The following is a 20,157-nucleotide window of genomic DNA, read 5'->3' as shown; positions in this document are numbered from 1 at the left end:
TGCAAATCTTTCGTGTGACAGCATTAAGTACACGCCACTGTTTGTTTTTGTAATACCAGTTGAAAGACAAAATCAATAAACAACGGCTGACTGAGTTTGTTGTCCCGTCTGCGGGTGTTCATGCAGCTCATTGTAGCGATCCTCACTTCCTTAAATGCTTGTTCAGAATAGACAGCAGACATGCCAGTCATCTTTATTGATAGCCTGCCTCTCTCACGCTGCAGTTTCATAATAGAGCCATCAGGGGGAGGGACTTGTGCCGACACAAAAGCCTGATGGTGCTGCCGTGAAGTGACAGAGAACAACAGAGACACTAAAGGAGCATTTGTGTGTCTGAAGTGCAGCCATGAGGAGAGCAGAGCAGCTGTAAGAGAAGTTTATCATCAGCTCTGACACAAGGTAAGACACAAACTTTGGTTGGTGGAGCCCCTTTAAATGTGACATGTAACTTGTCTGATAGGAAGTTTGTGGTATTTCAGTTTGTGGACAGTTTCTGTCCTCACATTTTTGTATGTGCACAAGTGTTCACTTTTATAATGTACAATCAACTACTATTATATTTTGAAACTAATTTATAGCAGTAAAAGTGTTTTTTTTTAGTGATTACAAAACAAGGCAAAATGTTTCACAATAGGAGCAAATTTCAGTGATATCCTGCCCTAATTACCCCAAATGCTCTTTTCTTTTCATTTGTAATCCTGTTATAATCACACAAACTAGACACTGTTATACTGACCAGCTTGACACAGTTGTGAGTTGTGCTTACTAAATTTTAAAGCCAATAATCACTATTTAGACAAGTGAAAGAAAGTGTTTCCTTTTTCGTTCCTGGCCAACTTATAGGCTTTCTCAACAGTGAAAGTAGGTACACGTCTGAGGAGGAATGCTATACAACAAGCTGGAACTTGCAGTAAACATTTTCATCACTCCAGTCAGAAATGAACAGGAACACCTCTTTGTATCAGCAGGGTTGGACTTGTGGAGAAAGGTCTTAAGTGGTGCATATCAAGCAGACAATCTACATCAATGAAGACACCAGGCATGGCGGTGTTCAAGCAGCAGAATGTGGAGGATTTCTATGAAATTGGAGAAGAACTGGGGAGGTGAGTGTTTCTCAAAACTGTTTAATCAAGCGTGTACAGTAGCAGATGCTTGATTGCAGTTCAAGAGAATGATCCTCTTCATTTTGTGAGTCAGAGTGTGATTCAGCTCACCCCTGCATGCCTCCGGACGCAGTGGTCCCTGTGTGTGTACGTAGGCATGCAAACAGCTGGCCTGTTAAAGCTTGAAATGGGGAGTGTCGCTGTGTATAAGTAGGCTGAAGTTTACAGCAAGAGATAAAGTTTCATGAGTAAACGCACTCTAAGAAAACGGGCCCTGTTTGGGCTCGATATGTTCAATCCAGGAAGCTGAGTCAAGTTTGATTTACTGCTTTTGCAAGAGCTGATTCTGTGTGGTGGATCAATGTATTCAAAGTTGAGTTTTAATCAGGGAAACTATGTTCCATGGGGAAATAGATTAAAGGAAGTTGGTAGAGTGAAATATGGATTTGAGGAAGCTACAGATCCATTTTGCACGGAAGGACCGCTTGGGCATGTGCACCACTTGCTAACAGATATAGAGGGTGTGAAAAGAAAGTGTCTGACCTCTGACCTTTCTTTGCCAGTCAAAATATACACTATGTCCCGGTATTTGCAGGTCACTTACTGCACGGCTTCTCTGACACACCCTGACAGGACGAACCAAGACCTGCTGTTGAAATGTGTGCATCCAGCTGCTTATATGCCTGTAGAGGAAGGGCGTGCAGCATTCACACTTTTGTTGTATTTTCCATTGAAATTTCCCATGTATTTGCCTTGTGAAATATTATTAGGATAAAATAGTCCACTGTGTAAACTGTAGGGGGGATCTGGTGGCCTGGTAGCTCAGTTGGTTGAGCATTCACCCCACGTACGGAGGCTGTGAGTCCTCTGCAGTGGCCGTGGTTTCGACTCCTGCCCACAGCCCTTTGCTGCGTGTCCGTCCCCCACTCTCTCTCCCTTTTCCTGTCATGTCTTCAGCTGTCCTATGAATTAAAGGCACAAAAGCCCAAAACATATATTAAAAAAGAGGGGGATCTACAAGCAGAACATGGCAGGAATAGAATATAATATTCTTAAAATGATAGTTCACCCAAAAATGAAATTTCAGTCAATATCTACTCACTCTTGTGCTGATGTGAGGATGGGTGAAGATCTCCAGTTCACAAAACACTCTCGGAGCTTCAGCAGAAGACGGCGCTGCAGCCAAATCCAGTACAATTAAAGTGAATGGTGACCAGTTTTAAAACAAACAAAAAAACATAAAATGTATCCGTACTGTTTGTGTGGTGTCCGTAAGCCGCGACATTAAAAGACGTCATTTACACCATGTTTTTAGCCTAAAAGTTAACTGTAGCCTCTCAGACCGGATCCACGTGCACACGCCTGAAGCTGCCACTAAATTCTACACTAATTTAAAATAAGGCACCCTTTGGAAGTTTCAACTAATGCTTTATTAATGGTTAATAAAGAATGTGGTCATACTTTATAAATCAGTTATAAGCCATTAATAACAACAACTTTTTGATGGCTGCACAACATCTGGACCTAAACTATTAAAACTTACAAACTTTATGCATTATTGCAAAAAACATCACAATATAATTGCCAATTATTTTCCTGCGTTGTAGGTGTGTCCTGATTAGTCAAAGACCTAAAAAGATAAAACAAGTGTCATACTAGTCACAACCTGGAAAATCAAAAGTTTTTGTTATTGATGACTTTAAACTGATCTATAAATGATTATTTAGGGATTTTTTGACATTAATAAAGCAGTTAGTTTCAACTTATAAAAGCCCTTTATAAAAAGTTAATTAAAAGACCTTTCTAAAGCATTTGTAAACTCTTTATCAGCTTTTTACAAAGAGTGCCCTTTCAGAGAATAATACTGGTAAATGAGAGGCATGGAAACATTGCTTGTAGACTGATGATATCACCAGGTTGTGGTTGTTAAGACGGTACTTGAAAAGACGTCTCAGCTGTGAAGTGAAGCTTCCTAGGTGCTGAGAAACTTTAAGACGAGGTGGTTAACAGCCACATGTGACTGCAACCGAAAACGAGAGAGTTGTTTCAGTCACAGAACGGGTGTGAGAAATTTATCACCAATTCGGCAGCTGGATTTTGTTCTCTAGTTCTTCTGTATTGTTGTGACAGTGTGAAAAAGTGAGTTTTGGAGGATGCAGCCCACCCCGCCCACAGTTTGGGTTGAGACCTCTCCACCACATGCCACAGTGGAACTGTTAGTCAATCGTCCTCCCCAGAGGGTGGGGAAATTTGATGAGGGGGTCTGTTTGGAGTTTCTAGGACGGAACTGTTGAGCCATTCACTAGAGGAAAGTCCATTAATCATACTGTCCCTTGTAATGATAGATTTTAATGTCACTGGGCCCCACAAAGTTGTACTCAATGTTTCTTTCCACTAGTGGTGGAGAGTTTTTGGTAAACCTATCTGTAAAACAACCCTTGTGAGGCATTTACTGACAACTGTACCTGTGTCAACATCTGAGTGATGACACTAATGATGACATACAGTAAGATGTGTCACAGTCGCAGCCTACAGCTGCCAGCAGCCCTCCCACGTCACTGAGGAAACTGGTGAGCTGTTACACAAGTGACCGTCAAAGCAAGCCAGAGACAGGAAGGACTTCTGTGCAGATGGTGGACGAGGTGAACTCTACCTGTCAACAACAGATTCATTGTTGTCCAAGTTTGGTCACTGACATCTTGGACCTTTTACCGTATACTTTTACTGCCACGTATTGAATGAATGTTTGTTGGTCATCATCAAACAATGTCAGAAATTCACAGGATGCACCGTTGGATAGGAAGTGCCATTGTCTTTGCGTGCCTGAACAAAAATAAAAGGCTTGTAAACTTCCTCTTCATTTTGAAATCTGTAAATGCTGCACCTGCATCATAGTAGAACTGAATCCTTCACAGGCTTCATGTTGGTTAGTACAGATAGTTGTGGGTCTGTGGTGTTTTTGCAGCATCTGGTAGAAATACACACATAGTAGATTCTTATTTGTTTCCTGTGACAATTGTGGGATATTTAAGAACAGAGGAAAAGAGAAAGAAATCATGGTGTGGGTAAGAATAACTAATTTAGATGGGAAACAAACCGTATCACCCTCCATTTTGGTGCCTAAGTCTAACCTACCCAAACTAAACATATGCAAGTAATTTTTGTAGTTTTTTTTTTTTTAAACCAAACTGCGATTGTTTCACATAACAATACACAGCCACAAACAGTGTACCAATGAACAAACTCTATTCTTATTGTGTTCTCAACACAACGCTGTCAACACAGAGAGCATGCTGTGCATACAAAACCAATGAGGTGATCAGCAAAAAAGTTCCAACTTTGTTCAACATTTGAGGTTGCACAAAAAGCAGTAAGTCAAGTCTGATACTGACAGAGTTAGCAAGCTAATGTTTAGCTAACATTAGCATTACAGTTAAGTGTAGGACTTGAGACTTGACTTGGGAATTAAGTGCAAAGACTTGACACCTGTGACTTGCAAAACAATGACTTGCAAAGTGATGGTTTTTAGTGAAATGTTCCAACAATTATTGGATGACCATGAAGTAAAAATCTTAATGTGTAATTTACAACCACTATCTATAAAACTTACAATATTACCATATGCCTTAACTGTACTTTGTGTGAAGCACAAATTAGGAAGTCATTGTTTTGCAAGTCACAAGTCTAAAGTCTTTGCACTTAGGTCGTGACTTCAGTTCACACCTTTGCTAATTAGTGAGTATTAGCGTGCAAATACACTAAATTAAAATGTACATGGTAAACATATACCTGCTAAACATCACCAGCATTGTCATTGTGACCATGTTAGCATGCTAAAGTTAACATTCATTTAAAAGCACCACTGGCTCTATAAGTACAACCTCACAGAGCTACAAGCATGGCTGCACTCTTGTTATGAAATTACTCAAATGTCATGTTCCAACTGAATGTAGGAACGCTGAAAAGGTCACACCACACTTGACATGCAAAATGCTTCCAAATCTGTCTCTGGTCCCTGCCATGTTTGTACTCTCTAGAAATACTCAGCAGATTTGTGCACACATAAACAAATTTGAGAAATGCTTTGCAGAAGTTTGTTGTCTGTGGAGAGGATGCGCAGAGGGCGCACTTAAGGCTGCAGCCTTCACACACACACTAGATGTGTTGAAATGAAAAGAGCTGACAGACGCTGGGTGGGCAGACAGGTGCTGCTGATGAGCACAGCAAAGTGCTAGAGTTTCTCCGCTGGGATTTACTGTACATGATGTATCTATAGCTCGGACAGTAGACATGCACGCACAAGGAGCAGGACGCGTATGTAGTGAGCTCTGAGGAGCAGACATTCCTGCTGTTGAGTGGGTGAAAAATGTGTTTATTCAGTGCAGCCTGACAGAGGGAACTCCATGGTGATCTCTTGGACATTCCTGGAGTCCCCACTTGACAGAGGTTGACATTGGACCACTTCAAAACTAGCTTAGAGTTTCCTGAACACTTCATGGTCATGAATGTGGCTGACAAATTGTATATTTGGGTTTTTAAGCATGTGTTACACTAGATAATACATACAAAAATTAGACAGAAGCATAATTATGTTTTATGCAGTGATGAGTCATGTTTTAGAAGTTTGAGCTGCTTTTCTTTCACATTCAGTTTTACAGATGGTATGGGTGGGAAGGGACAGGACTCGGTCAATTATGAATCTGGCTGTCTTCGTCACGCCGCCCCAGAGGTTGTTTGGTTGAGAAATGTGTTTAAATATTGGGCCGGCGCCACTTGTCCGAGCATTCCTCCAACCTTGGCTGTGGATAATGACCTTCAGCTGTTGGAAGTGGAAACTCTGCAGGGAGATGGTACTTTCAGCCCCACTGGCCAGCTTAGAGCTAAGACGGCCGGCACGCCTGGCCCGTTGTGGAATACCACTCCCAGCATCGCTGCTGTCTCCACACTTCGTAACCACACTAATGTAAAGCCCCAGCTCTGATATTTGTGTCGTGCACTTTCTCACATTTGGACTGCAACAATTGCGGCGAGGGGGGGATGCTGTTCAGTCGTGCTGCACAGGCAGATAAAGGGTGCTGTTGCTCCCCTCGGGGTGCTTCACGCCTGTTTTTGCAAGTGGAATTCATTGAGTGACTTTCCCTCCTCCTCAGTTCACACATTATCGTTGTCATCTCTAACAGGGTCAGCCATTCAGGGATGTCTCAGGGGTGGAAATGTCCTGTGAATACAACAGATAGAGGGAGTATTTGAGATTCCACGCTGCTGCTTTGCTTCAGCACTCAACCCCTGTTTTTATTTCTCCTTGGCGGCGGCATGTGTGCACGACTCTTTGAAGACCATTGTTACGCCTCTCTTTCTCTCTTCTTCTGCATTATCTGTTGGGACATGTTCGCACCGAAATCTATGCAGTACATGAGCTAAATAATAACTTCCTGGGGTGCTGTGGTTGAGTACCTCTCTGAGGCATGAAATCAATTGTTCAAGAAAATTCCCTTTCATTAGAAACACCTGTGCGATCTAATGTGCCCTGCAAGTATGTTTGTGAAGTTTACAATCTAGTTTTTCTTCTCAGACTGGGTCAAAGACATGTTTATTTAAATATATGAAGCCATAGTTGTAGGGATACAATATATCTAAAGGCACAATAAAAAATGAGTGAGTTTTTATTTGTACCCAAGTACAAATAGGCATACAACAGCGACACCTTAACTTCTTATTTTAACTGTAAAGAGGGACAAATTCATCATTGATAAGAAGCTGTGGTGGATGAATGAGTTAAGCACAGGGCTTTGCAGTGGGTTTGATTCCTGGCCTGGATAAGTACAATGTCACAATAATGTGAAATTACATGTCAGTAGTACCTCTCTTAGTTTATTATTATTATTCTCAGTTTTCAGTCACAGTTTGATAAGGTGTATGCAAACTAATTGGTTAGGTTTAAAGGAAGATCATGGTTTGTTTTTACCATTGTTTGCTTACATACTGGATGCAAATAGCATTGTTGACTATGGTTTTGCTGTGCTCGATTGCATAATATTGGCGTAATAGTCATTGAAGATCTGGGCTTGTGTGGTGAAAGTACACCTCAGTAACTGTTGTTTTGATAGTTTTGAGTGAGGCAACATTTCTTTTTTTTTTTTTAACAGTTTAGCTGAATGTGTTGAGTGAAGCTGTTCCCAGATGTGACTGTAAGACTGTGCAAGCACAGGACAGGGCGGGCCTCCAAAACTGGCTCGACATCACACCCTGACACAGTTAGAGTCAGTAGTGTTGTTTTAAACCATAAAGACGATTACTTTTGTATTTAGTCCACGTATTTGTTTAGTGATGAGCTGAGAGTATATCTCTGTGTCAGCGCTCACTGAAAGCACAAGTGTTAAACTGCTGTGCGAAATGAGTGTTTGCAGGAGCACAGTGAGTATCCATATTTTTTTGGACAGCTTTTATCCAGCAGCTCCTCCCAGCACTCCTCCGCTCCACTCCTCAGGCTCAGCAGGCTTTTTCCTTCTCCCCAGCAGCAGCAGAGAGGTGGCAGGTGGAGAATGAGCCTGTGGGCCGGGCTATTCTTAGCCCACTAGACACCGTGATGATAGTGGACATGGACTGGACAGCCTCTCACAGCCACCCTGAAATCTCTGTGTGGACAGTTACGTCCAAAACATATGAAATGCCAGCCAGTTATTATCTTTTTCCTCCCTCTGTGTGCTCTTGTCTAAAAATACCCACGCTGAAGAATTTGCAGTGTAAATTCATGGCTCCACAGGCTTTCATCCTATTCACTATTCTGTATGCATACTTGACTGAATGTTCCTTTTCTGTCTTGTCAAAGATAGCGTTCATCTTTCCCACTCAGAAACTCTCTGCCAGCTCTGCCACCACGCTCGCCCTCACGTATCGCAGCGGGATCTGTGGCTGAGACGTTTGTTTTCAGAGTCCGAATGTATACGGCGGGCAGGTCAGCCCACAGTAAAGCGGCAGGAGTGGCAGCAGGCTTAGTCAGGTCTGAGATTACAAGTGCAGGTCTGATAATGAAGCCATGGAGACTCACAGCATATATTTAACTGGGTGACAGTGCTGGAAATGTTCTTATTCAGTCTGTCAGTGGGTTCATTATCAGTGAAATGACTGTGCAGTTATGTTAGAGGAGAGTGACATGTTTACTGGTGGAGTCACCCCTGTCTGAAAATAAGAAATGCCTATATTGGGTTAGGATTCATACTCATTAACTAGATGCCATAACCACATGTTCACAGGCTGTAGCATGCAATACAAGAGCTCAGTGAAAAGTGAAACAATGATCCACTGAGAGATGGTCTCTAAGCCACACCTCTGTTGTGAAATGTTCAGAGTTTTTGGGATTTTTTCAGAGGACTGATCTCTCGAGGATGGCTAGATATTTGGCAGGAAGGTTGCAGGAGTGGGAGGACAGCAGCTCTGTCCACACAGCCGGCTCGTCTGATATTGTTCTCTGTCTGATTCAGAAACAGGAAGTGTTGGACTATACCTCAATATTTCAGCTGGTTGTGACATGCGGCTTCCTCCCTGACGTTTGTCTTCACCCGTAGCTATATCCTGTTGTTAATTGTTAAGAGTTTAATCAGGAATTGTTTTCAGTCTGATACCTTTAGTACATTCAGCACGAGAGAGATGACAAAACTTAATACAAATAATAATAAAATCTGACATTGCGATAAGATGGCAGATTTTAATCAATTGTCACAAAAAAACACAATAATTTAGTCATTAACATTGACTCTTTTCTTTGTGTCTGCAGTGGGCAGTTTGCGATTGTCAAACGCTGTAAAGAGAAGAGTACAGGCGTTGAATATGCAGCCAAATTCATCAAGAAGCGCCAGAGTCGGGCCAGCAGACGCGGCGTAAGAAGAGAGGAGATCGAGAGGGAAGTGGACATCCTGCAGCAGCTCCAGCACCCCAACATTGTAGCGCTTCACGATGTGTACGAGAACCGCACAGATGTGGTGCTCATCCTCGAACTGTGAGTCACGGCATGATTCAATGAAACATCACAACATCTGTACAGATAAATCAACACAGTTTGTTCTTGCCAAATGTCATGCTAGCTTGACAGGAAATTAGACAAAATTTTAGCAAGGTAAAAACTGATATGGCCCTTTGCCACTGGGGTCCCTTGACTTCTCACCTTAAGGTACTTGAATGAATATGGGTTCTATGGATGTACAAAAGCAGAAATTACCTTTTATGACCTCCAGGGTAATCGTAGCCTCATGAAACTTCACGACCACAAACTAGAGACCTAGGTCATTCAGAGGATGGTGCTTCCCTTGGTATACAGGCATTTAGGTGGTTTCTGAGCAATCCACAGAACAGAAATGCTCGCCAAAAGTTTTTAATACCAAATTACAGCATGACTTTTCTGAAGGTCTTGGGATCTTAATGTGATATTATGGAAGGATCTTCAGCCATTTTTTTATCATCCTTGAGTCAAATGGTTACATTTGGCACCTAATCTATGCAACAAATGGTATCAACCCAAATCCAAGACAAATTGCTTCAACAAATGAGAGATAATTGACCTTTTCTAAGTCCTGCCCATTTTTGCTTTGTGCTCCAAAAACAGTTGAACAAGCATGTTAAAAGATGTTGGTTGAGGTATCTTAAATTAGGAAAATGCTAGCTAGCTTGCTAAGTAACAATTGATGTAGATTAGCTAGCTAGTTAGCTAGCATTTTGCTAACATTAGCTAACTTAAGATGTGATTATTGGCGCTTTTACAGGTCCCCCAACAACATCTTTTTACCATCTTCAAAATGTGGTTTTCTTTTCAACATTGACGAACTTAGCACATAGTAGATCTACGTACAGGAAACAGGAAAGGAGAAAACTGACCGAGGTTCTGAAAGGGGCAGACTAGAAACTTAAATCATACTGTTCTAAGCCCTCTGACACTTTGAACTTTAACCAAAACACATTTTTTTATTACTGATTTAATTAACAAAGTGTATAGCATTTTGTTCTAAAATAAACGTATAATGTCAGTGGAGTCCTTCTAATCTTTTAGGTCAGTACTGGTAAGGTTGTGTGCATGTTCTGATCAGTGAGTGCATTTCTGTGTACATAGATTGTTTGTTGAACCTGTGTTTACTGAAAACCTTTTGCCAAGAGGATCACGTGTGCCAGAAACAACTGAACAGTATCAATAAGGCTTGTGTTGAAAAGGGGCCTCAGATGGCCCCGTCTGGGTCCAGCGAGTGCTTGGGAACATGGAGGGCACAATTAGGACTAAATGAACGCTCAGTCCAAGCAAAGCAGGAGTGAACTGACTGACAGAGCAGTTGCTGTTAGACGCAGGATGACACACTGTGCGTCACTCAGTCTATTATGTTTTCTTTGTATGAATATGAAAAGAACAACATGTTAACAGGCTGCCGACTGGTCAAAGGGCGCTTTATACAACTTTTCAGCAGCTTTTAGAGATATTTATCATGAAAAGGTCGAGAAGATGATTCATCAGTGTGACAGACTGATGCAAAGGAGACCGAAATAGTTACCGCAAACAAACATATCTAAGGCATCCTGAACCAGAGCATCCAAAACCTGAGAACTCACTTCAGATAACATTCAAGAGAGCTCTTGCTTCAGATTATCTCAGTGCACAGGATGAGTCTCTGAGTGTGTGTGTGTGTGTGTGTGTGTGTGTGTGTGTGTGTGTGTGTGTGTGTGTGTGTCCGTGTGTGTTGCAGGGTGTCTGGAGGAGAGTTGTTTGATTTCTTGGCTCAGAAGGAGTCTCTCAGCGAAGAGGAGGCCACTCAGTTTATCAAGCAGATCCTCGATGGAGTCCATTACCTCCACTCCAAGAGGATCACACATTTCGATCTGAAGGTACAAAATGTTCCGTTTGTACATCACATATAAGTCTATGTTTGTCCGGTGATGAAGATGAAATTCTTTACCTCCACAGCATGATAAGTCGAGCTGAACTTCAATGCCAAATATATATAGCAGGTGTCTAATGTACGTGCTGGTTGGGTTTCTCTATTTTGAATCACACATCCTTCCTGTTTTCTGTGGCTGCAGTCCAGATTCTCAGATACAGACACCACAAGGTTATCTTCCCACTTTCAGAGAGCAGTGTTTCCCACAATGCTCTCTGATAGTCACTGTCCCGTGTTTCTGTAGCTGCAGCTCCTCCTCACTCTTAATGCCTTTTGTTTGGCAGTTACAGAAAAAAGGTCAGTAGTCAGTTAGTAACTTCTGCATAAATAACTTTTTGATCACTAACTTTTATTGAATTACATATTTTTTCTCTGTAACTGTAACAGATTACAATTACATTTATTTTGTAATTTAATTACTTGTAACTACTTGTAACTACTTACATATAAGTAGTCACTCTCCGGCACTGCTTGTACAAAAATTGTGATCACAGAGGTCCTTCAGCATACAGTCATGAACATACACAAAAAATGCTGTTGCTGGGCAACGTTTTAGGTTGGAAGCGGGCTCTGATTGGTTGTTTTCGCCCAGTGGATTCTGGCAATTGCCATAAGTAGAGAATTCAAGAGGAACCTGTTTGTTTGTTTTTTTTTGTTTTTTTTTTACATATTATCTGTACTTCTGTCAGGATATAGTGACAGTTTCATCAAATATCACAACAAGTTATTTTATATTAAAATGGCTGCTACAGAAAAGGACTGTGTTAATTAGAGAGCTTAGTGTAGCTTTGGAGGTGTTAAACATTTTGTTAGTTTTGGACAGAGCCCGGCCAGCTGTTTCCTACTGTTGCCAGTCTTTGTGCTAAGCTACATTATGTTAGCCAGCTGCTAGCAGGAGCTTTGTATTGAGTGTACCATCATCTAAGTTATATCAATGTTCTTTTTTAATCTTTGACAGAAAAGCAGATAAGTTAAATTCCCAACATGTTGAACTTTTCCTTTAATATTTCACGCTAACAAATCTGGCTGTAACTGTTGCAATGTTTTTCTTGAATGCTTACGCAAAAGGAAACTTACACCAGGTAATTTCTTTTACTCTGTGTTGTTTATGTACCGCTCAGTCTCAGTCTTAATAGAAATCTGCTGACAAAAGTGTCTCTCTGCTTTATCTTTTCGCATTTCAGCCTGAAAATATAATGCTGCTGGACAGGAATGTCCCTCTGCCCCGCATCAAACTCATAGACTTTGGACTGGCACACAAAATAGAAGCCGGGGCAGATTTCAAAAACATTTTTGGAACCCCTGAATTTGTCGGTAAGTGTTTTTTTTTCTTTATAAGAGATATGTTTACAGCATGAGACATTTTGAGAGGACCTGTGGTGTTTGGCCTGGCTGTGTTTGTGATGCAGGAGTGTGTGCCATCTATTTTCAGCTCCAGAGATAGTGAACTATGAGCCACTGGGATTGGAGGCAGACATGTGGTAAGAGCCTTTAATTACCTCTGACTCTACTGCCTTCCATACAAGCGGCTGCGGTGCATAACTTTGGATTAACCTTGTGCTGTTTTTCACAGGAGCATTGGAGTCATCACATATATACTGTAAGTTGGGATGATTGCGATTATTAATGGGAATCTTAATGCACCTCAAAAGATTATCGAGGAGTGTGTGAGTGTTTGTGTCATTGTTTCAGTTTGAGCGGCGCGTCACCTTTCCTTGGGGACACGAAGCAGGAAACGCTGGGAAACATTTCGGCGATGAACTACGATTTCGACGAAGAGCTCTTCAACAATACGAGCGAGCTGGCCAAGAGCTTCATCCAGCAGCTCCTGGTGAAGGACACGAGGTAAGAGAACTGACAAACAGCTGAAGGCCAAAGGTCGAGTCTGACAATTCCGATACAAAGCCCAGTATTAGAGGTTTCACTGCAATAAAGCCTAAGCGTATTAAATTCCCAGACCTGATCCAAATGAGAATGAAAGACCAGCCAGTCCACAGAAATCTAGAGCAGGGATTTAGGCACATTTTTGGTGCACAATGTGGCACACTAAATAAAATAAGCTGAATAAACATTATTTATACTGTAAACTTATTACCACATTAAAAAGTATTGTGCAACACTTGCTTTCTATGTAACATATGATCCTGTTCATGTTGCTTAACATGTGTTTCCATTTAAATGCACCTCCAGGAAACCCAATATTCTTGTGAAACTTATTCCTGAGAGATTCATGTCCTAAACCACAACTGTTCACCAACCATTCTCCCTGCTCGAGTGTATTTACTCAGCTGGATTTTCTTTCTGTCATCATTGTAGGAAACGGATGACAATACAAGACGCCCTCAACCATCACTGGATAAAGGTATGACTTATGTGTATTACAGCATGGTTTTGTGTTTTTAATAACTACTGTCAGCACCCCACCTCCTGCTACATGTGAAGCAACATTTAACACTTCATGTCAAAGGTAACATACAAGTAATGGGTTTGTTTCTTATTAGCAGGGAAAATACATCTTTTAAAGGGGCAGTTCACCCCAAAATCAAACGTCTATATATATTTCCTCTATCCTACAGTGCTAGTTTTGGTGTGAGCTGTTGAGTTCTGGAGATATTGGCCATAGAAATGTCTGCTTTCTCTCAAATATAATGGAAGTGGCTTAAGTGGAAAAAAAAAGGAAAACTCAATAGTAGTTTCTCTCATCAGCAATCATGAACTAGATTCATGCAGTTTCATCCACCCGCCACCCATTCAAACGTGTTTTCTCTAATGTAGAGCGTTGAGCAGCATGAGCTTTCCAGGTGATTTTTATATTGCATGTTGTATTGATGTATGAGTGTTATCTTAAACCACTGATTAGAAAACCTGCTTTCAGTCATTTTAAATGTCTCCCTGTGCACTGTAATTTCATTGCAGCAAATATCATTAATATTTTAGCATAAAGAAAGTTATAAACTTGCAAGAGTGGAGGAAACAAAAGGGGAAACAGATTTAAATAATCAAAGAAGTTGCACTGCTGTGTCTTGTGTATAAATGCACACACAGCATCTTTCTTAATCAGGAAGCACACACTATTTCCCACCTACAACCCATCTGCCATCAGTCAGAGTGTTAACTTTTTATGATCCAGCTCGCCCGACCTGTGATGTAACTGCAGTGCCCACAGTTGCAACTGTGCTCCTGCGTCACTGTTTTACATAAATGTTTACATAATGTGCTCTCACAAGTACAAGCCTGTCATCCATGAATAAATGCATGATTCTGGTGCCATCTAGTTCCATTATATTTGAGAGAAGGCAAACGTCTTTCCTGCTGATATCGCTTAAACTCAGCAACTCACACCAAAACAATCTAGATGGATAAATAGAATAGGAAAATATATTTGGGAGTGAACTGCCCCTTTAAACATGCCAAAAAACACACCCACTAACTCTTTATGTATGTTCTCTGTTGTTGAAAACATACTTCATCTCAGTTACTGTATATGGTCTACATCACTACACCACACCCGTCCCTCTGGGAATATTTCTCTCACCCTTCACCTCTCAACACACTTAGCTCCACACATCCTGTACAGCTGTCTTTTTAAGGAAATAGTCATTTTTTTTCAAGAAGGTGAAGTGATCAAACTAAAGCAACATCTCACTAATTGTTGTTTTTAATGGCACGGACATTTAACAACCTGTAATGTTGAAGACGTTTACTCCAGCATTAGCTGCTGAAGTGCATGCGAATGGTGTTTTGCTGTGGAGTCTTCGTCCTCTTTGGATACAAGCATGAAGCCAGGAAACATAACACGCTCAACAGGAATGTCTGCTGTTTTTTTGGCGCTCTTACCTGCCATGGCTTTTGCTGTAGGGTCACACACTAATCCTACAGTTCCACGTCTGCTGGAGTCTTCACCGCCATGTGTGTTGTCAAGATGCAACCATGAGACATCCTCTCACTCAGTGTCCCCCCTCCACCCCTCTGTCTGAAGTCCTGCGGCCACATGGAGGAGGGTAGTGCCGCCCCTGACGCGGAGAAGAAAGCGGAGCAGCTGAAGACAAAACGTCTGAAGGAGTACACCATCCAGTCCCACTCCAGCATGCCCCAGAATAACACATATGCCAACTTTGAGCGTTTTGCCCACGTGGTGGAGGACGTCAGTCTGATGGCGACGGCGGTGTCAGAGGTGGCAGGAGCCCACCACACTCTACAGGGTGATATAGAAGCACTGCTCTCCATCTACAACGACAAGGAGGCCTGGTACAAGGAGGAGAGTGAGACTGCGAGGAAGCAGCTGTCACAGGTCCGCTACGAATTCCGTAAGGTGGAGGCCACGAGGAGGCTGCTGCAGGAGGACATGAAGGCTATAGACACCAGTCTGGAGGCGATCAGTGGGAAGTACACCCAGAGACAGAGCCAGCTGGACGCTCTGAGGCGGGAGCTGAACTCTGAGCTGCAGTGGCTGCAGGAGGTGATGAGCTCTCTGCATCCAGAAGGAGCCAACGGCAGCATCCACAGCAGCAGCCTGAACCTTGACGTGAAGCAGGCGCTGATGGAGCTGCTGCATCAGTCCTGCAGGAGGGAACTGTGTCCCGAGGCCTGTGAACAGCCGCTCACAGAGTCCGGTTAACAAACATATATGAAGACTCACTTTTATTGACTTTAAACATCTTTATAGACTGAATTCAACACATTGATTTTTTTTTTAAGCAGCACAAACATTTGAATGTATCGCTGTGTAGTCTTTACGTTTTCTTTATTTCACTGTTTTTTATTCTTGTGTGAACTCTGTAGTAAGGTACTTTTCAGTTCCAAGTAATATTAAGAACAAGAATTTGGGCAAATGTTCTTGCATTCTTGCCGAGAGTTAAAAGGGAAGATGCCACTTTCACATCTGTACGGGAAAATCGAGGATAGAGGCAAGAGACCGTTAGCTTAGCTTAGCAAAAAGACTGGAAACTGGTGGAAAGCTAAAACAATTAAAACATCTGAGGTGAGAAATAGGCAGTGTAGCAACATATTGATTAATATTTGATCAGAACTACCTAGTTTGACAACCTGTCAATCACTATGTAGCCTCACTATAGAGCACACCCTGTTTTATTGTCTATTTGACTCTAAACGGGGCCATGATTTACAAAATGAACATCATGCTAACAAACAGTTCAATTAGATTTATTAATGCACTGCTCTTGGTTGATTAAGTGGGTTTGGTAGATTTTGATTTTGACAAGTAATAAAGATGAATATTAATTATAAATGTTTTTTTGTTACTATGTTACAACCAGAGGAAGATGGAGGAATTATTTTCAATGGAATGTATCAGAAGTTAAAATTTTGTGATTGATTTATTTTTTCATTCCATTCTATTTTTTAGACTGTATATTTATGTTTTTTTTTCAGTGGTTGTCAATTTGTATTTTGCATAGATTAAACAATGCACTTTTACTAAAAGTTGGATTTATTTATTTATTTTAAAAACCTTTTGTTTTTTAATTTCTTTCTTTGAGATGTTCTCTGAGCCGACAGGAAAAACATCTATGATAAGATCTCGTGTTTAAAAATGTGTCACCTCCTTATCAGTTGTTTTTTAGCATCTCAGCAGTTATACACAGCCATAAACATTTGGCTTCACCTTTGATGTGCACACATTTTTCACTGTTGTCTAAACACTGAAATAAATGTTCATCATTTATTATGCATTCCATTGTGTTCTGTGATCTGAGATTTCAGTACACTGTATTTCCTGTAGTGCCTCAGATTATAGAGTCAAAATTAGACCAATATAATGTTATTGAACTTTCTTGAACATGTGACGTTAACGTCAAAGATTCTTGCTCTGCTGTTTCATCCCTTGTTGTGTCTCTGCAGCCTCTGAATCCCAGACAGGCCATGGTGAAGAGGCTGTCAGTGGTCAACTTGGAGAACTTCAGGAGACAGTACGCCAGACGCAGGTGGAAGGTAAAGTACAGCTAGATGATTTTCTTACAGCAATCGGTCTTTTTTTTTTTTTTTTTTTTTTAAATACCACTTTTGATTGATTTTAGGACTCATTGTCTTTGCTTTTATTTCTTCAACAGCTGTCATTCAGAATTGTTGCTCTGTGCAACCACTTAACACGAATCATGAAAAAGGGCCACAAGCTGCCTGAGCAGAACGAGGTAGGACTTCACTGTAGTAGAGCGGCTCGCTCTGGATTTAAAGTAGTAGTTAGAAAGTTCATGATTTTTGCATATTCACTTTCTTGCTATGAGTTGTCTGTGTGTTAAATATAAAGGGCAGACAGTTAGCTTAGCTTAGCACAGAATAAAGACTGTAAGAAACAGCTAACCTGATTGTGTCCAAAGGTCATGCAATCTGGGTCAGTGCATCTTTTGGCCACCGCATTTTCCTTTCAGAAATGAGTATTAAAACACACAAAAAACAATGGTTATTCGATTTTCATTTTAAAATGCAAAAATTAAAATTGAAATACAAGGTCTTTTTCTTTGTCATGGTCAAAACAGGTTGAATTAAATTCCAAAAATTCACTGTCTTTTTGTCACCATGATGTTGGCAACTAATAGATGATTCAGGAAATCACTCCTGACAAAGAAATAGACCACCACATACCCTCTCGTGAAAAACACACTTTTGTTTTTGCACTTCCGTTTTTGTACTGATCAAACAAACAAGAAGCAAGGTGTCATTTTGTGAGCGTTGGAGGTTTTGGTAGCTGGGCTTTGAGAGGCAGCTGTTTCCCGATTCCTTTCATGCTGAGCTAAACTAACAGGCTTTTGTCTGTAAGAAATCAAATAAGGGTATTTCCTAAAATGTTGCTCTATTTCTTTAAGAGTAACTGTGATAGTTTCTGGTGTTTACTGCAGTAGCTGCTATCTGACCTGTACTGCATCGGACTCATCACATTAATGTTTAAGTCGGTATTTTGAGGTGCAGCTAGTAACTCTGGACCTTGCTTTTTTATAAAGCAATAAAATAATCCTCACATGTCATCAGCTGTCAACACAGAAGCAATTTCATGGCTGTTTCTCAACTGAAACATTTTTTTTATTATTTCAGAGGGATTGTGAAAGTGACCAAGAAGAAGAAATCATGAAGAGGAGGCCGAGGACCAGAAAGAGAAGCAGCACTTCCTGAGAGCAACAACCAGCTTCAAGTGTGTCGGTCAACCATGTTCCGGTTGCAAAACAGTGACTCTGAACCTTTTTGATGCACACTTGCAGCTGTTACTTCTTCTAAAGAATCAGCTAGCAACAGTATTTGTCGGAGTGGCTGTTTTAAACAGAGCACTTTCATCAGATAAGGCAACTTTGTTTGTCTTGGTGACCACAAAATATAGCCTTTTGCCATTTCTAAATTAGATATGTCTGAATTATTGTTGACAGGAACCGAGAAGCCAGTGTTTGCATGTGCACAACAATGTAGGCAGCTTCATGTAATAACTGCAGTCTTAAAAGTCCCTCAGCAGTTGTTTAACATCTGAGGATATGCAGGGAGTTAGATTGTTGTGAAATAGGTTTTTATTGTGCAGGCTGCATGTAGAGCTTGAACTAAAGGTGTGTTGTCCCAAACATTGACAGATAAAACAGTTTGAACAGATGGTAGCAGACCTTCATTACCAAATGTTTACATGCTGTTCTGCTTATTTTTCACTTTTTACCATTAACCTCTTCATTTGCCCCATCAAAATAGTTTACCTGAAGCCTGTATATTATACAGAGCTGTCTGTTTACTGCATTTAACAGGATATTTTTAATTACTTGTGTCCAATGGGACAATAATTGCATTACATCCTATGCATACATAAAGGCAGCGCACTGTATGAATACAGGTTGATATTTTGAAGCAATTTTTAGGTCCAGATATACAGCATATCGATCCATCCATCCATCCATCCATCCATCCATCCATCTTCAACCGTTTATCCAAAATCAGGTCGCGGAGGTAACAGTTCCAGCAGGGGACCCCAGGGGATCCCTTTCCCCGGCTGCATTAGCCAACTCTGACTGGCGTTCCCAGGCCAGGGCAGAGATTCGGTCCCTCCACTTAGTCCTCGGTCTGCTCCGTTGCCTCCTCCCAGCTGGACGTGCCTGGAACTCCTCCCTCCCTCCTTACAAGATGCCTGAACCACCTCAACTGGCTCCTTTCTGTAGATATACAGTATATTGATGTATTTATGGTGTAAATATACCTTAACATCAGCCAGATGTCTTAATTTCAGTTTTACTTGCATTTTAGCTCATTAAAAGGAGCATCCACTGTTTTAAACACACATACATTACATTTCTGTTCACTTGTATGTATTGTAAATTGAAAAGTTGTTTAATAAATTAATGAACATGATTTTTTTTTCTTTGTGAGTTGAAAATAAAATGAGTGACTTCATCACAATGTAAAAACTAGAATAGCCCATGGTTTTTGGATATAAAACAGTGGCACTAAATCTTTTCTGTTTTCTTTTAAGGCTCCCCTCCTGTGATAATCACATGTTTAGCCTTGTTAACATGTCCATGTGGTGTTTTTCATGTGGTACAAGACATATCAAGATCGAAATAAGCAGTAAATGCCATGTCTGAGCATTTCTTCTCTTTAAACTGCATTGAGGAAGGGCAGTAAAACATGACTGGAGGTGGATATTTTAAAAAATTATCTTTTTAACTTTGGTTTAGGAGTTTGAAAAGTGTTTTAGTATCCAGATGAACCCCAAAGTCATTATTTAGCATGTTTAGCATGTCTACAATAGGCATTTTTACAATGGGATACCCATAGCCAATGTCTTTGTCAAACCAAAATAGGACTATAGGACTAAGCCCTTGACAATAATTCTGCGAACATCAACAACCACTAATCGTGATCGGCCACTTGCACCGATTTTTCATCCAACCACTGGTCAGTCATTTAGTCTCACAACAGTAATGTTGTCTGGGCTCAGCTGGGCTGAAAGAGATTGGAGGAATAAATTGACCTGAACTAAATAACATTTTTGGCAGTGACGCAATCTAGGCCAGTTACACACAGATGGTAAGAAAGGAATCATAATCAACAAGTGGGTCAGTCTGAAATCTGTAAGCCTGTTTGTGCCTCAGTATCTCATTACAGAATTACTTAATGTTCAGCACAACAACATGAGCTGTTTTAAACACAATACCGCA

General features: G+C 40.9%; 1 protein-coding gene across 3 annotated transcripts; it reads left to right on the top strand.

Annotated features, from left to right (window-relative positions):
- Positions 1-249: 249 nt before the first annotated feature.
- Positions 250-19,346, top strand: dapk2b (death-associated protein kinase 2b). Of its 3 annotated transcripts, XM_084733812.1 has the most exons (12): positions 259-399; positions 969-1,103; positions 8,878-9,099; positions 10,826-10,964; positions 12,202-12,331; positions 12,450-12,498; positions 12,591-12,617; positions 12,710-12,862; positions 13,334-13,379; positions 16,877-16,966; positions 17,086-17,166; positions 18,065-19,346. In XM_084733812.1, the coding sequence occupies exons 2-12, from the start codon at positions 1,027-1,029 to the stop codon at positions 18,140-18,142; spliced, it is 1,092 nt and encodes a 363-aa protein (XP_084589938.1). In that variant the 5' UTR covers positions 259-399; positions 969-1,026; the 3' UTR covers positions 18,143-19,346. The 3 variants fall into 3 exon arrangements, with proteins under 3 accessions (XP_084589937.1, XP_084589936.1, XP_084589938.1); XM_084733811.1 differs by lacking the exons at positions 16,877-16,966; positions 17,086-17,166; positions 18,065-19,346 and adding an exon at positions 14,997-16,852 and having other exon boundaries at positions 250-399; positions 966-1,103; XM_084733810.1 differs by lacking the exons at positions 16,877-16,966; positions 17,086-17,166; positions 18,065-19,346 and adding an exon at positions 14,997-16,852 and having other exon boundaries at positions 258-399.
- The last annotated feature ends 811 nt before the right edge of the window (positions 19,347-20,157 follow it).

This window comes from Lutjanus erythropterus, chromosome 13 (genome assembly GCF_056507025.1).
Source record: "Lutjanus erythropterus isolate fLutEry1 chromosome 13, fLutEry1.hap2, whole genome shotgun sequence".
Lineage (NCBI taxonomy): Eukaryota > Metazoa > Chordata > Actinopteri > Lutjaniformes > Lutjanidae > Lutjanus > Lutjanus erythropterus.
The sequence above is the reverse complement of the archived record's forward strand: the minus strand, read 5'-3'. Positions and strand labels throughout refer to the sequence as shown.